At 35.4% G+C, this 16,940-nt stretch overlaps 1 protein-coding gene across 2 annotated transcripts in view; it reads right to left on the bottom strand.

Moving 5' to 3' along the window:
- Positions 1–16,940, bottom strand: part of CSMD1 (CUB and Sushi multiple domains 1) — a 1,197,532-nt gene that overhangs the window by 110,577 nt on the left and 1,070,015 nt on the right. For both annotated transcript variants that reach the window (XM_063330346.1, XM_063330347.1), the window contains exons 43-47: positions 15,337–15,514; positions 12,669–12,814; positions 10,571–10,651; positions 10,300–10,413; positions 306–494 (exon numbers count right to left, since the gene is read on the bottom strand). In XM_063330346.1, the coding sequence (XP_063186416.1) occupies positions 306–494; positions 10,300–10,413; positions 10,571–10,651; positions 12,669–12,814; positions 15,337–15,514 (708 nt within the window). The remainder of the gene's footprint in view (positions 1–305; positions 495–10,299; positions 10,414–10,570; positions 10,652–12,668; positions 12,815–15,336; positions 15,515–16,940) is intronic.

Here is a 16,940-nt window from a genome sequence, read left to right as displayed (position 1 = left end):
TCCTTTCAGACACCTTCATATATTTCCCAGGAAACAGAAAAGGGTATGACTTTCATAGGAATGCTGCATCTGCTACTGCTTTTCCTCTAACAAGACCTAAGAAAATTTAAAAGCTTCTTTGTCCTGAATGCATCTATAAAAATTTTCATTGGCTAACAGATTTAGACTTAAGGCAAAAGTAATAGAAATACTGGACTATTGTTTCAGATGTATCAATGCTTTATGAAACCAACAGTTGGAAATCAAGCCCCATTTGACCTGATACGTTTTCTTTTGTGGTTAGATAGAATTTAAATCTCTCTTACCATCAAATACCTCCAGCTCATCAAACTGCTTTTCACTTTGAAACATTTCTACGAAGATGGAGATGTTATATCCTGGCTCAACCTTTATAGTCCAAGAACAGGTCTGAGAGTTGGGATAGGTGCCTGGGTAACCTGGACTAAGGATCACTCCTGATGATTCTGTACGGATTTCATTCGCTGGACATTGTGCTAAAAAGGGCACGATAAGAACAACAACAAGAATAGCAATGAAATAAGGTGTTTCCTTCCCATGAAAAAAACCCAGTATTATTTTTCAGAGATACGTATGCTTCAGGTTAAGTTTCCACATGAAAGCATGCTAAAATTGTATTCTAGATGGAAGGGAAATAAAGTTCCCTTTAGCACAAACACAAACAGGACCACCTTTATAAACGTTGCATTTAGGAAACAGAATATTAATTGGAGTAAAACATTCATCCAGAAATACGTCACACTCCAAAAGGTTTACTGTGAAGAGATTCACATATGCTAGCGTTATCGTTCACATAGGTGAGGTAAAAGTCCCTGTAAAACTTTTTATTTGGAAACCTAATAGCTGTCTTCTATTTGAGTTCTTAAAAAACCCACCCACCTTTAAGATTAAAGTCTGTTACAGGAACATGAAAACATACTGGAGCTTCTAGGCACACCAGATCATTTGAAAACATACGCGTTTTGCACAGACAAAGGGTATATTTTGGATACATAATACTCCAAGTCATCCAAGTAAGACCTTCTCAGGAACCACTTCCCCTGTTATTTAAACTCTCAGCCCCTAACATTTTACAGTTTCACCTGATATTCACAGGTGTTTATCATCTCTGCATATGACATGGAGTATACTACACTAAAATGTTATAAATTTTATATCCTAAATACTGGTTGGTTTTGATTAAGAAATTATTTTTTTGGTCACTGTTTTTGTTTAACATTTTGCCTCTCACACAGGACTGTTTTTTTCATGCCTGTTTGCTGCTGAAGTCTGATACATTTTGTCCACAGTTTCATAATATATGTGCATTTTAACGATGTTTTTTGTGCAAGATTCATAAATCTATCTTGACAGAAATACATTCCTGGAAACTGACTGTCACAGTACCCAAGTACTTGCATAAATTAAAGGTTATAGGAAAGGCAAAAAACATAAAACAATGATCAGGTGGAAAAATGTTACAAGGGAAAAAACACTAACTATCAGAAACGAACATTAAAAACTGGACCATTTCCCTTAGTTGGCCTTTTACAAACTTGGAGGTGAAATTTAGGTTCAGTTGTAGCCAAGAAGAATTTTGCTGTAAACTTCTGGAAAACGGTGTCAGGACTTTAATTGTCCTCAGAGAGAAATTAAGAATACCGGTAGAGGAAGAAATTATATGTTATAAAAGATGTCCAGTCTTTACCTTCCGTCCATGCACTGGGGACAAATCTGCATCTGAACCCTCCACCAAAAGCAACAGTGCAAAAAAAATAGGAATTTTATCAATTAATTCACATATAAATTGTTCTTCACTTTCCTACATAGTGCATTGACCTTTACCTTTGAGAAGCTGGCTTATTCCTGTCCTTTCCCTAACCTAGATACAGTTTTCCAGACTTGCGTGTGGAAGGTAAGAGAAAGTGTACATGCCTGAGTCGGACAATACAACATTCCATTCACTGTCCCAGATTCCAGATAATACATTACGTGAGAAAGATATGAGTTTCAAACTTAACTTACAAACTCATTTTCTGAGGACTACCAATTTCTTACTGGCACCAAAGTTCAGAAAAAAGAAAATAAAAATCAAAACAATTCTCTTCTGACTGTTCAAGACATCCCTAGATCTGACTTACAGGTTGAGCCCCCAGCATGATTTCTCTTCAGTTGTGATTTTTTTTATACTATAGCATAAATTATAAATCACTTACCTAAAAGCCATTCTGATTATTTAGGGATATAAGATGGGGGGAAAGCACGAAAAAGTAAAAACTACTTATTACTCATAACCTTTTCTTCTTAAGTTTGCTCTCATAGACTGGAGAATATGTAGCATTATCATGCCAGCAAATGCAGGAAGAAACATTAGGTTTTTGAAAGCCTCTCTTCCTCTCCTCCCCCTCATCTTGTTTAGGTAAAAAAATTTCTTCAGTCAGAGAGAAAAATGTCAGCTTGTGAAAAGGAGGGATGTAATATGCAAGTGAGGATGTACCATCAAGCAGGGAGAACAAGGTGTGGGCTGGGGAAAAAATGGCAAGCAAACAATTTTTCTTCGGCACGTGTCCCTTTCTGCTATCATTTGTCAGCACTGGCTCTAGCAGACTGTGTGTCTAAGAGGTAAAGCCATTTTTCGTAGAAAACATCCAAGGAGAGGGAAAGCCTATGGGATAATGGTATATAAAGTAGTTAGAATCCTTTTGACAGTTTTAATTCAGGGGTTGTCTCTTGAGATAGAAACACCTGCAGCAAAATTACACCCAGAAACTTCCCAAGAACTTCTGTGTAAGAATGCAGCATTGCACATATTTAACGACAGTAGCTTCTCTTTCTCGTTATACTAAAATGAAACAGACTGTTACTTTGACTTCCTATATTCTTCAGAATAGGAGAAGAACAACTTGAGAAAAATACAGTCAACAAATGCTCTGACGCCTGAACCTGCAGCAAGTACAAGTAAATCCGCAAATTATCATAGAACAAAACTGGGCAGAAGAATCATACTGCAAGATAAATAATAACTATTTTCCCTTAGTTAAATACATGAGGCTTATCCCTCAGTAGAAGTTTGACTAGCTACATGGCATTTCCTGTCAGACATGCAGTAAAAGTGCTCATCAGTTATGAAAAGTAGCTGACATGACACAGCTCCACAACCTGCTTTACCCTTTATCATCCTTTGCTTATGCTACAAGACTATTTTTGAGAAAAGAAGATGTCTTTTCCTGATCAAGTATTGGCTTCATTAGAATTCTTGTTATAATGTTGAAGTCCACTACAGCAACTTGTGGGTTAAGAGCTAGTCTTCAAAGTAGTAAATTACAAATATACTGGAGAAATCAGTAACACTGTCAGACTTTTCACAGCAAGTGAGACACAATGATTCTCTTTAACACTGGAAAACTGTGACTTCTCTGCATAAACTATGCTTTAAGAAATGGCTACAAACAGCTAATCATGACAAAAAAGCAGTTGCAAAGAACAGGACATTTGGAAGGAAGATATGGGACTGTGGCAAGTACCTCTGGAGCAGTTTTTAGCAAACGCCATATCTGAAAACTTACAGAGGAGATGGTAAGGTTACAACTGAATTTTTTTGCTTCTCCTCAGCATCTTAGGGAGTTATGGAAGTGACCATTGGTCAAATTACTCATGAAACAAACTATTTACTGGTCATTCAGATTTGGGGCCTGCAAACAAAATCTGGATGTTACACAGGTAACAGCCCAGACAAAACCAAAGCCAGGTGATCTCATAAAATGGAAAGCGCGACTGTACATTCTTCCAGAAAAGTTTACAGTTGGCTTAATCTAAAAGGTTATCATCACGGCTCTTTGTATGGCTGTTCTTTCAGCTAAATTCCCACAGGTATCATTTCCAAAAAGGTGCACTATAAGTATCTTCTTAAGAACAGGCTGCATGAACTTGTGTTTACTTACTGCTGTAGATGAAGTTTTTGGAATCTGGGATGGAGGATTTTCAAGTAAGAATAAGATTCAAAATTACAGTTTGAAAAACCTGAGATCATTTTAGAGTGATACACAGATCATTGTCACAAAGCGTTGAGATATTCTTCACTAACTCAAAAAATCACTGCAAGTATATGAAAGAAATGGAGCCAGAGAAGTAAACGCAGTGAAAAAATAGAGAAAATTCACCAATCTGGAGAAGTGAAAATTGCTAGTTTCCTTTCGGAAAGAGAAGTGTCATAGAATAGGAAGAAAGATAATCACACTCAAGAAATCACAGGTACCTTGACTGTGAGCATCTCAGAAACCTCTGAAAATGCTCCAGATGAGAACTGGCCATTGTAAAAATGGTCTGCAAAAAGAAAAAGAGACAGGACTAGGAAATTGCAGGGAGGGAAAAAAAAAAAAAGAAGATAAAAACCCACAGAAAATTATTTTTCTGGCTTTTTCTTTCACCTGCTTTGCTTTTAGATCATCTATTTTTTTTCTTGTAAAGGACATCAGAGACAAAAAGAGAAGCAGAAAAAAAGGGAAGAAGATAGCTTGTTTGCTAGGCTTGAAAAAATAACAACAAAAAATCATTTTTTCAAAAGCAGCTCAAAGTTATCAATAACCGAGAAAGACTGCTGCTAGCTTCCTCATTACTCACAGCTGATTCTTAAGAAGGGACCGGAAACTAATTTATTTACCACAGGGAAAAATGTGCCTTTTGCAGATGTTTCCTCATGCCCTTCTCTCGTAATTGAGGAAAAGTATGAAGTTGTTTTGTAATTAAGAACATTTCTTTGGTGGGTGAATATTAAAAATCAACAGCTTAAAGGTCAGAGAGTTTCCTTGAACAAATCATCACACGTACGCAAAGTAAGAAACAGATCAATGTAGGATTGCTGTAAGAATTCTTTCCTTCATATATTCTATTGCATTTCCTTAGTGAACTTCAAAACTTTGCTACTAGAACAATTTCCAAAGGGAGGAAAAACTGTTTATGTGGAAAAAATTGCTCCTCTCTAATACAACTCAGCACAAATAGTAATGCAAAGGGTGAAAGAAGACATGGAATACTCTTCTGTGGTACTGAGACAAAAATAGTGTCCTGTCAGGTGTCCTTCAGCATATTCTTAGGACAGAAAATTCATGTAAAAATGAAACTCTTATATCTTTCTAAACTTTAAATAGCTCAGTACCTCTCCTGTGCTAGAGCAGAAGTGTCCAAATCTATTTACACATAGCAAGCTCTTCCTATGTCTAAGAGTCATTGGACCAGAGGTCCCTTCCAACCTTAACCATTCACAGGAGACATACCGCAGGGATTTATGAGAGGAACAGTTCTGGAGTAGTTCAGGGACATGGGAAGGCAGACAGCGTATTGCTCCTCTGCAGTTTGTAAGGCTGGCTACACCATGGTGATACGTGGCAAATCAGCAACGTTCATCTTGCCAGTCTTTGCTGTCGCTCTTTCTCCACCATAATCAATTACCCACCAACTTCCCCGCAGTGTACCTTAGCTTACTTAATCTCTAGGGTGGCAGCTAGGCTTGAACGTTTTACAAGAAAAATTGACCTACTGGAACAGAGAGACCGCTTCACCTTGCTCTATAAAAAAAAAAAAAAAGAGCACATCCATTTTCTAATACCATTAATAACTAATATTTATCAATTGAATAAACTCCACAGTGCTATTTTCTTGGTATCATACACACAGCAGGTGAAAACAAAAATCTGCAATTTGGACCCTTTTGTTCTATAATATTAGCTATCACCATTAGCATGGTATTTCAAAACAGAATATTCCTAAATACGAAGTCACACAAATGGCTTCAGTTGAGGCACTGTTAATACTGTTTCTTTTATTTGTCAATCAATTAACACATTAACATTACATTCTTCAGTGTTTATTTGATACCTTCTGGACTCTCCTCTGTCACCTAAGTTATGGGGTGATTCAACTCCCTGCACATTTAAAAGTTTAGGAATTTATGTGAAGTTTACCAATTGAGAAAATCTGAGCTGCAAAACACAGAACTAGACACCTGAGCCCCAGAAAACATTTAAGTATATTTTATTTATAAGTATATCCCATGAATTTAAAAGTAGCTATTGTAAAATGGTCTGGAATAACAGGAATAAATATTAAAAAAAAAAACTCCTTTAGGCATATTTGAGGACATAAGCTATTTTACATTCATTTTTAATCATTTGTTGCACATGTAAATTTCAAGTACTGTTATTTGTTAGAAGTTTGCATAAATTCATACATACAGGCAATGCTTACAGAAGAACAACGGCAAATAACAAAGATCTTCATGTTACACAGTAACATGTAATTGAGTGCAGTGGGGCTGTGTCATGAAAAAAAGAATTCTGTGGGATAGCATAACACTTGCATCATATCCTAGTTTCAAGAAAGAGATTACCTAACCTGGCTTTTGGAGAAATCTGTTTCGGTTGTTTTGTGGAAGGCTTGACTAAGCTTTTTGATTTAACTGTAATACTACTTCTGTTGTCTCCATCTTTGATTTCTCTTTTTATTCATAAATATCATCACCACACTAAGACAGTAGTATCACACTACCTCTCTACTTTAAGTGTTTTAAGCACCCAGATCTCTACCTTACACTGAATTCCAATTAGCTGTTTTACTAGTACGTCAATTTCTGTGACAAATACCAGAGTATTTCTTGCTGTTGCAATGCTCTTCCTGCTTCAATTTACATCCCTAACAGCAATCAAAAAAGGAAAGAAATTTGTAGCAAGAGGATATAAGGACAGGATGAGAGCAGAGACTCCAAGTGTGTAAACACAAATCACAAATGGTCAGCTACTGGTAAACATAAGTTCATGCAGAATAAGACCATGTTCTGTAGGGTGTCTAGGGCTCTGCACATTAGACAATACCTGGCGATTTATCATCAAGAATTATGAGAAAGTCTGTCCTCAGACAGACCAGAAAGGAAGGTAAAGAGAGCTGTAAGAAAAGTATGGTCTGGTACGATTACAGCTGCTCTGGAGGTCATTCATTCAGAAAGATGTAGAAGTGGTCACTGAGACCGATTTTTCTTGCCTGTCAGATATGTCATCAGACTTGTGTATAGTATCCTAGAAATATAAATATATTTCTTGCCTACTACAACATAGTGGCACAGCTCAGGAGAATGAAAAATTTTTCTGGCGTCTTTAAATAATGTGAATCTGATCCAAATAAGGACAACGTAACCAATTATAAACTACAGGTAAAATGCATAACAATTAAAAGGCAGTCCAAAAATTAGTTTGAAATATGATATGCACTATAAGAAGGCAGTCCAAAAATTAGTTTGAAATACGATATGCAGATTACATAGCAAGTAGCAATTTTTGCCAGTCTATCTGGATCAGATAGTATTGTATAAATGCAGTTCTATACCGCATCACCTCAAAAGAAATTGGGAAAGCTATTGAGAAGGATGACAAGAATGACTAAAGGTATGAAGTATCTTCTGGTCTATAGAATCATGACATAAATATGGTGAATAGAGAACAATTCGTTCCTGTTTCTTCCCCCATGAGAACTAGAAGACATGAAGTGAAAACAGCAGTTGCCAAGTTCAAAGTAAAGAAACAGAGAAACCTCTTCACATACTACATAAATAAATTGTGCAACTTCTTGCATAAAACTTCTAGATTTAAAGCATTTACGTGGGTTCAAGATGGGACTGAATAAAACCATTGATGAAATAGCCCTACAAGTTTCAAAATACAAAGAATATTGCTAGCTCATGAGTGGGTTAACTACAGTTGGGTGGAGTCCTTAATTAACTGCATGCTTGCAATGATCTTTTGTTCTTCACTAGAAAATCATTCTTGGCCAGAGACAGAACATTTGGTATATGGTCTGGTATATGGGATTTTTTGTTTGATCCAGAAATACATATTTCTCCCCTTCGGATACTTAGGTTTTGAATGTAACATGTAATTTCATATATTTATCTAAGAGTAAACACCATAAAGACGGTAATTAAAATCACAACTTCTAAATGCTCTACCCATATTTCATATGATCTAGAAGAAATACTGATAAACATAAACTAGAGTGTTATCATAAAATAGAAATTCAATTAAACATTTATCTCCATGTAGTAATAATCCATGCAGACAGACAGAGGTACTGGAGAGGCCGGAATAAAACTAAAACCAAGTAATTCTATTTTCCAGAAAGAAAAATTAAATTTATGTAAAGGTACAACTTGTCTGAAGAATGGAAATCAGTTGCATCCCAAGTTATCTAAAGAAAGTCCTCTCTTATGTCTGTCCAAAATAACTGCCGGAATCTTTACTCTAATGCTTCTAATTCCATTGTCTTCTGTCTATGAATCACTCTAATGGCTTTATTTTTTTTGGTATCAGATTATTTCATTTGATGTCTTCCTTATAGCAAAGTTCTGCTGTATTCATATTAAAACAATATAAGACTGAAAGACATTAACAGGTGGTAATCTACTCCTCAACTGGAACTGTGTTATTTAATTCTTTTCATGAAAAAAATAATAGTAAAGATGTTGGGAACAACTTATAAAATAGTAAAAATCTTATAACGAGAATATATAGGGTAATATTGAAAAACTATAAATAACAAATACGAGAAAGGGGAGGAAATCACAAAATCGACAAAGTCTGTGAGGGAGTACAGACTCGCTAGTATTCATCTACAATGTCTCAAAGGATTGCAAAGAAGTAACTTTTGCTACCATCAAAGAAAGCAACTACTTTCCACAGCATCTGAAAGAACTGTTGGAAATAAACTACTCCCCTGTGCTTAACAGATAGCTAATCATAATCAAAAACTCCTAATATCTCTGCAATTTTTACAAGAATTGATTGGTTTATTTTAGGCTTTCATTTTTTATTTCCACTCTAATTGATACAGTCAAGAGTTAAGTTACTGCTGTTACTGTTAAAATTGAAAGCTGGATTTGCTGTACAATCATCTTATTAAAATACAATAATTGGGAAAAAATCAAACATCAGTAAGTATTGAGTTATCTGATCAAGAAATATACAGAAATACACACTTTTCTCATTATTTTTGCATATTTTATGGTGAGAGTCCTGAAATGAATACTGAATCTTTTCCACCTAAAACAGGGACATGGAGTCCCTGTGTCTCAATCTATGATGGATCCCAGGTTATTGTATGCACATCAAAGGGGTGGAGTAAAAACTTTACAGGGGGATGGATAGTCATATGGAGAAATTACTTACAGATGCATCAAATATATTATGGCATCAAGACACTAATGCACTCTGTACTATGAATCCTTTATTAATTTTTAAATCATGGAAACAGAGATCGAGGGTAACAGGAAGGAAAGTACGCGTACAGCTATTAATCAAATGTGACAATAATTACTGTTCTTCCAGTGTTACCTGTTGTGCATGTGGATGTAGCTACCTCATGATATAGAAGATTTTCAATCCATAATTACATATTATAGATCAAAGCTACTCCTTTTTAATATGTTATGAACATGAGAACTTCTGAACACTTTTTGACCTCCTTAAAATTTTAATGATGGTGTCTCATCAGTAACTTTTTTCCCCAAAAACATTTGAGGTACTTCAGGAAAAAAATCTAGAGATGCTTTCTCAATCTCTTTTTTAACATTTCAAAATCTTTTTGCCACCTGCTATTTAAAAAACTATTCCAAACTAAAGAAAAAATAACGAACAGCATCTGTTGAAAAACATAATTTGGAGGACTGAGTACAAATCTCCAAGATATACTTGTTTTCCATGACGATGAGCAAATTGTATGTGAATGCACACCTAAATGTTACTCATATTAAACTTTTAAATTCCTTGTTTGAAATACTGTAATTATAAACATAGCAAGAATAACTTCCATGAATTTAAATTTGCCACATATTATTTGAGAATGCATTTTTCATGTGACTGTCATACAACGTCACCATCTTTGTGAAAGTAGAGAGAATAATTTTTTATTTTATTTTGAAAGTTTAATTTAAATACATATTTTTAAAACCCTTCAGGGGTGAAAAGAAATAATTGGTTTGATATGAAATAATGTTAAATAATTTACAATGAAATTTAGAAATCAGTGTTTCATTAATGGTGTAGTTAAATAAAGCCTCTTGTCTTTTGATTCTAAAGAATTGAACGTCTGTGCAAAAGTTGTAGGGATCAATTTAAAAACGTGTGCACTTCTTAGATATTGAAGAAATAAATGGAAACTTTTGTTTTAAACATTAATGAAAATGCAGTGCCCAAAAATTTGATGCTCAATGTATAGGAAGATAAAAATAATGATATGCAGACCATGCAAGCATATATTTACCTTCACAAAATGGAGAGGATCCTTCAAACTGCAACTGTGCATTCAGTTTGCAGGTTAATATATCTTGTCCAACAAGGGTGAAACCAGGATGGCACTTGTACTTCACAAAATCTCCTGAAAAAGTGATTGACAAAAATGTTAAACCAAAAAAAAACCTCAAACAGAAGTATACCAAGATGAAAGAAGGTGGAAGATGAAATGTATTAATAGTTTAGTTTAATTAGAATTCAAGTGAAAACATAAGAAAGAAAAGGAGATACTATTTTTTCACCTATTTCAAAGTCATCATCTTCTGTAAACAAATCTGCATTTGGAACTGTGGGTGGAGGCTGACACTTCTTCAACTGATAAGCTGCAAATTTAAGTGAAAAATGATTAAACACTGCTGTGTTAACAATTATTTTACAGAAAATTAATTTCTTATTCACATTTCCCAAATTACCAAAGCTGCACTGAACTTCATGGTCGCTCAGTTACAACATTTTACAAGTTAAATGTCATGACATTACATAATATCTAAAAAAAAAAAATTTTAATCAGTATACATAGTATACTACATTGCCTAGAAAATTATAGATCCGTTGTAGGATTGGATGCAGTTGTGATGTTTATGAGGACATTTTTGAAGCTACAATGCTGCTGTTTCATGTGGCTGCCTTTGCATCATGTGATAGGGCTAATGGTTTACATTTCCTGGAAAATCTGAAATTACCTGTCACATACCTGGCATGTCATACTCATTGTTAATTTAAGCATACGTGGAGTTAAACTTTCTCAGGATACAGGTATACATATTTACTTTAAGAAAAAACAGTAATAATAATAACAACAACAACTATTAGTATTATTATTATTACTACTATTATTAGTATTATTGTTACTTTATAAGTTACACAAAAAAAACCCCAACACAATGCCTTTAAAAAAAAATCTCTTCTCTGCTCTTCAAATCTGCTTCAATAAATTGTGAGCAATCTCACAAGGAAGGTGACCGGTACAATGACCAACATGTTTCTAAAAAGGAGCAGAACGCCTAGAACAGCTGAAGAAGCCATTTCTGGATAAGAAAATCCAAAACAGAGATTTAAGACTGTGATCAGAGTGCACATACTATAGAAAAACTCTCCTCTGCATGGAACTAAATCACAGTCAGGAATACAAATTCTCCTGGTAACTTGATAGTCCGATCCACTTGATGTTTTTGAGAAGTTAAAGAAACACAAAATATTGGGAGTCAGCCCTTATCTTCCACATAAGCTTGTATAACCCATCACTGTAAAGCAATTGTATAAGGAGAAAAAACAAAGAGGGAGAGTTTTTCATCAATGGAGAGTTTCAGGTTTTTTCATCCATAGAGAGCTTCCAAGGACAGGAAGGAGAAAGTATATATGTTTTCCTGTGTATTTATGTATTTGTATGCTGTTTCTAATATATATATGCAAACACATATATGTAATTATTACTATATATACCTAATAGCACCAGTTTTTTTGGAGAACACCTGAGAAAAAAAGCTTTGTAACCTGCTTAGACACTTGTAAAAGCAAGTGCTTAAGTAATTGACACGAAGCAGGTTTCCAGCAATCACATTTTCCAAGACTTAAAATTGTACTTCTATGCATGTCCAGTAAGGCCCTTGAATTCACTTCACTAAGGTATCTCCCAAAGTTTGCTGGCTCAAAAAATGTGTATCACTTCAATTTGGTCTCCAAGAAGCCTGGTTTGCAGGGTTTTCTCAGCAGTAGCCTACGTCACTGCTTTGAATTCAATTAAGAGCATGGACAATGTTCACGTTGTACATGATTTCCACCCATGAGACATTATGGAAAATATTATTATGCAAAATAAAGAAACAGTGCAGAGAAAAAGCAGCAGGTTCATTCTTTTTTCCCCTAGCTAGACTGATGCACTGCACATTGTGACAGAGTAGTTATCTTGCCTTTTTATCACCTAAAGTCCTCAACCCTGCAATAGTGACTACAGGCTTATGTACCTTCAGCTTAAGGCTGGAAAATGCCCTCACTGATCATCCTCTGTACTCTGCTTCTCAGGCACTATCTTGTTACGTGGGAACTCTATGTTCCCCGCATGACGACTAAAGCCAGGTACTTTAGTTTTTGCTTCTCGGGCAAGTGCTTTAGCTTACCAAGCATCACGGCCTTCTTTTAGGAGAAAATCACAGACAAGAAAAACACTCTGAGGACTAGTTTCGTAAAGACTTCCCCACACAAATAGATACCTTCAGGTACTCTCTTTAAGTGGCATGAATTTATTTAAGATCACTCAGTACATCATAAAGTTAAGAAATATTTTTAAAATTCACTGATTCATAGTGGTAACTAGATGTTAATGACGTAAAGCAAACTGACCATGAAAATTGAGGACAAAGAATCCTCCAGTTGAAAAATCACTGTGAAATTTGAGGAGGACTTGATTGGTGGAACTGTAAGCTGTTTCCAGAGCTGTGTTCCCACTGAAAACTCCCAGCTGAGGCGAATTATGGTCCGGACCATCCCTATGAAAGGAAATGTAAAAAAATCAACTGAAGAAACACTTTACTTACTTAAGATTTAAATTAACAGTCTCTTTTCTCTCAAGAGCTGGTTATATTTTTGTAAAAACTGTTTTTTCTAATGATTTAAAAATTAGTTTATTTTCTTTTTATTTCTAGCAACACAGAATACTCTTTCCAACTTCAAAACCTAATACTTTTTGAGAGACCAGGAGTACTTTATAATAGCTTTTACATTTTCACGGGCAAGAAATTTATTGGCTAAATGAAATTTTCTCTGCCTGTTCCTGCCAAAAATTCTCTTGCATGCATCAGTTGAAAAAAAATAAATCTAGAAAACCCTTGTAATCTTATCGTATTTCTAACACTTTTGACCAAGATCCTACAAGTCCTTATTCATGACTAACACAAACAGAGGTGGGGAAGTTGCAAGTTACTCTTGCCATTTAAATTCATTCCAAAGACTCAACGATGTCTCCTAAGGAGAAAAAAAAAAAAAAAAAAAAAGCAGGTGGGGGGAGCATTAGGACAGACACCCAAGGAGAAATATACTCCAGTAACATCAGGCTACTTTCATTTTCAGTATCACCACATAGAACATTCAGGCCTGAACAGCAGAATACAAAAATAAACAAACCCCCCTGCTTTTATCACTGAAGAATTTTTTGAGCTCTGCAACTGTTATTTCTGGTCTTTTTATATGTTATATGTAATGATTCTAAACTGAATAAAGAAGCTTTTGTGATATGTATTTGAGAAGGCTGGAGACTATCTAGAAGCTCTCTGAAAGCTGTGAGCTTTTGACTTTTCACTGTCTTTAAATCAGAGCAATAGTTGTTCACCTCAGTCGTATTGTTAAAAAGCCAAACATTTTTGTCTGTCTCAGACCTATCAAGATATTCTGTTCATAAAAAGAAAAATCCACTATATGGACAAATTCTAGTTTGAGTTTTAAAAGAATGCATGCCATGTATATATATTGTACATACAGCCCATATTTTTTAAAATGTAATGTAAATTAATTATTTTTCTCTTGTACAGTTTTTCAGGATTATTCAGGCTTCCAGTTTCTACTGTGGTATTAGTGACAACCAGAAAAAATAAACTATAGGTGACATGGCATAAAAATGTATTTTCTTCTTCCTACTGCCTTGAAAACAAGAGTGAAAGTAGTACGTATTGAATAGGAACTTGATAATTTACCTAGGCTTTCACTTTAAAAGTCTGATTCTCAGGGGGTGAAAAAGCAAAAAAAAAAAAGCTTTGATATTAAGATTTGACTTTTCATACAGAAACGAATGGCATATACATGAATGACTTAAAGTTACACTAAACAGCCTCCTCACGGCAAGTTCAGGAGCTGATACCGCAGAAGATAACTCTAAGGAAAGCATGCTTGCAATTCGCAGGCAATTGGGAACTGAGAGAAATAAACTGTAAAACAGTATTGAAAAATATAACAATTCAGGAATTTGGCACATACTTAGGCAAAAAAAGAGAAGTCATTCATACAAGTAGATCTTTACCAATGAAGGCTTTTAACTGAACATGCCAGAGAGAACAACCTATGATGCATTTTAGACTTGGATTTATAGGTAATGCCAATACCAGAGGTAGCCAAATGGTAGTTCATAAACAGTTATGTGTCTCCACGAACTGACTGGATTTTCCCTGTATTATATGGACTTTGGTGTTGCTGTCTGGAAAAAACTCACCTCAGACAGCAGTAGGTACAGAAATACTGGATTAGCTGGCAGATGGGAGCAGGTGACTCACACAGGAAAGTTACATCCTATATTTCTGTCCTTTTGCCAAGTCACTTTGCATATTATGTGGAGTAAGGACCAGGGTTAGCCATAGAGGAGAAAGTATGTAACAACTACATCATTATCTATGCCTACTCCCTGGTGCAGTAAATTCTTCTGCGAGAATTTAGACGGCCCTGAGGCCTCTTCCTCCAGCTGAGGATAAAAAGCTAAGATGGGTTTGGGGGGAAAGAAATACAAGTTCAGAGGAGGGAAACATACAATATGAAACCTAAAGACACAGAGGTACAAGGGCTGAAATCCTGGCTTGAGAAACACAGAGAGTATGTCTATCAGCCATATTAAGATATTAAGAAAATTTAAGAAAATCCTAATTAATGCCTGAATTAGTTAATGCCTGAAGAGGTTAAAAAGTTTTGCCACAACTAACATATTGCCTCATCTGTTCATGGAACATATAATTCAATGTCACGCAGACTATTACATCACTTTGACCTCACATGGCCTCACTTAGAGAGCTCAAAAAAGATATGATTGATAAGTGAGTTTGAGTTTCAAAGTACTTTTGGAACAATATTCTTAAAGAGTTCATTTGGTGATATACAATATTATTTTTTTCATCAAATCATATAACTTGTTTTATGCTGTTCTTCAGCACATATGACAACCTAAAGAGCAATACTAAGCAAAAGTTGTAGCTTGGGACAGTGAGATCTGAAAACCAATCAGAAAAAAAAAAATCACTTTTCTTTTGCGTACCAAACTGCAATGTAGTCATTCACAGGTTCAGTTTGGAGTAAAGTAAAGTTGATATAAATCCCATGGCCAGGAGGTACAATAATTAACCAAGTACAGTCCTTGGAATTTGGGTATTCATCTGGAAATCCTGGGGAATAAACTGTACCATTCTGAGCAGTTACATTATAGCCACAAGGAGCTGAAAAGAAAACAAATGAAAAATCAGTAGGAGAAACATGCTTTTTCATGTTACAAAGGGAATGCCAAAATGCTTCCAAATTCTAAAAGCTTCACAGGACAAGACAACTTAGGTTTTAAAGACAGCATTTCTATGATTCTATGATATTTCTAAGAAAGAATTTATCCTGATATAGTTCAGATTTTATTTCTTAAAATCAATCAAAATCTACTAGGAATAATTTATACAGAATTCTTGAAAATAAGTTAGCACACTTTTTTAAAAAGGGGCAGATTTTCCTTGCATTGAAGATTAAGAAACAAATAAACAAGCACAAAGCTTGCATTTTCCATACCGCTGAACCCTAAATGAACTGGAACACAATTCTGGGAAAAAAAAAAAAAAAAAAAAAGAAAGGAAGAAAGGTCGATTATTCTTTCATTACCCCAAATACCATTACACTTTATTTCTGACACTTTTTAGCCATCCTTAATGGCATTTCAATTGCAGTTTGTATGCTAATTATTCTTATGACAAGTAAAATGAAGATAGAGACGCAAATTAGCGTACACTTGCTGAATAAAATCTGTAGGCAAATCAATGACACAAAAAGGTGGTTGATATAATGCAAGGGTAGCAAATATGCAATAATGTGCTCTCTTTTGAGGCTCAGTTTGGGGAAACTGACTGATTATGGATGCAAGCATGGATCTGAGTAGACATATGGCTGTTGGCGCAAACTAAGGAGTCTCACTCATTACAGTGACACCTTAATCTCATCTGTGGGCACTCAGTCTAGTTCTGGAACTTTTCTCATTCGGCCTTACCATAAAGCTAATGTTATTATTGTTATGGTTTCTATGACAGTCATGCAGACCTTCTTTTTCACCTCTCAACAAGTGATGGAAAAGGGAAAAAGGAAAAAAGGGAAAAAGGGGAAAAAGAAGAAGGAGAAGGAAGAGGAAAAGGGGAAGAAGGACTGAGAAATGCAGAAGAATGTCACAGTTTCCGTATGGTTTAAAGCTGCTATACCATTGGGGTAGAAGGATCATCTGGCTAGTTGACAAGTAGCCCTTTTTGGAGGAATCCTTTTAATAATCATTGGATTTGTGCTTTAGGTAATCCTGCTCTAGCAGGGGAGTTGGACTACATGATCTCTAGAGGTCCCTTCCAACTCTGAAGATTCCGTGATTCACAGGACAGTTAAAGAAGCTTTAACCATTTCACTTTCTTCATCCATATCAGCACTAGCTAGTATGATGCATTTAGCTTATCTTCCCATCTTAGAGCAGATGGGCACCTACTCCTGAACCACAACCCTTTAGTGCCCAACAAAGGAAACGAGCTAAGGAAAATTAAGGTTTGGTTCTATCATCTGTTTGATTCCTGGTCGCAGGTAGAGGCCACGGGCAGCTGGTAATGTCTATCAGCGCTGCCGGTTGGCTCT

The sequence above is a fragment of the Chroicocephalus ridibundus genome, chromosome 3 (assembly GCF_963924245.1).
Source record: "Chroicocephalus ridibundus chromosome 3, bChrRid1.1, whole genome shotgun sequence".
In the NCBI taxonomy this organism is placed as follows: Eukaryota; Metazoa; Chordata; class Aves; order Charadriiformes; family Laridae; genus Chroicocephalus; species Chroicocephalus ridibundus.
Note: the sequence above shows the minus strand (reverse complement) of the source record. Positions and strands in the feature narration are given on the sequence as shown.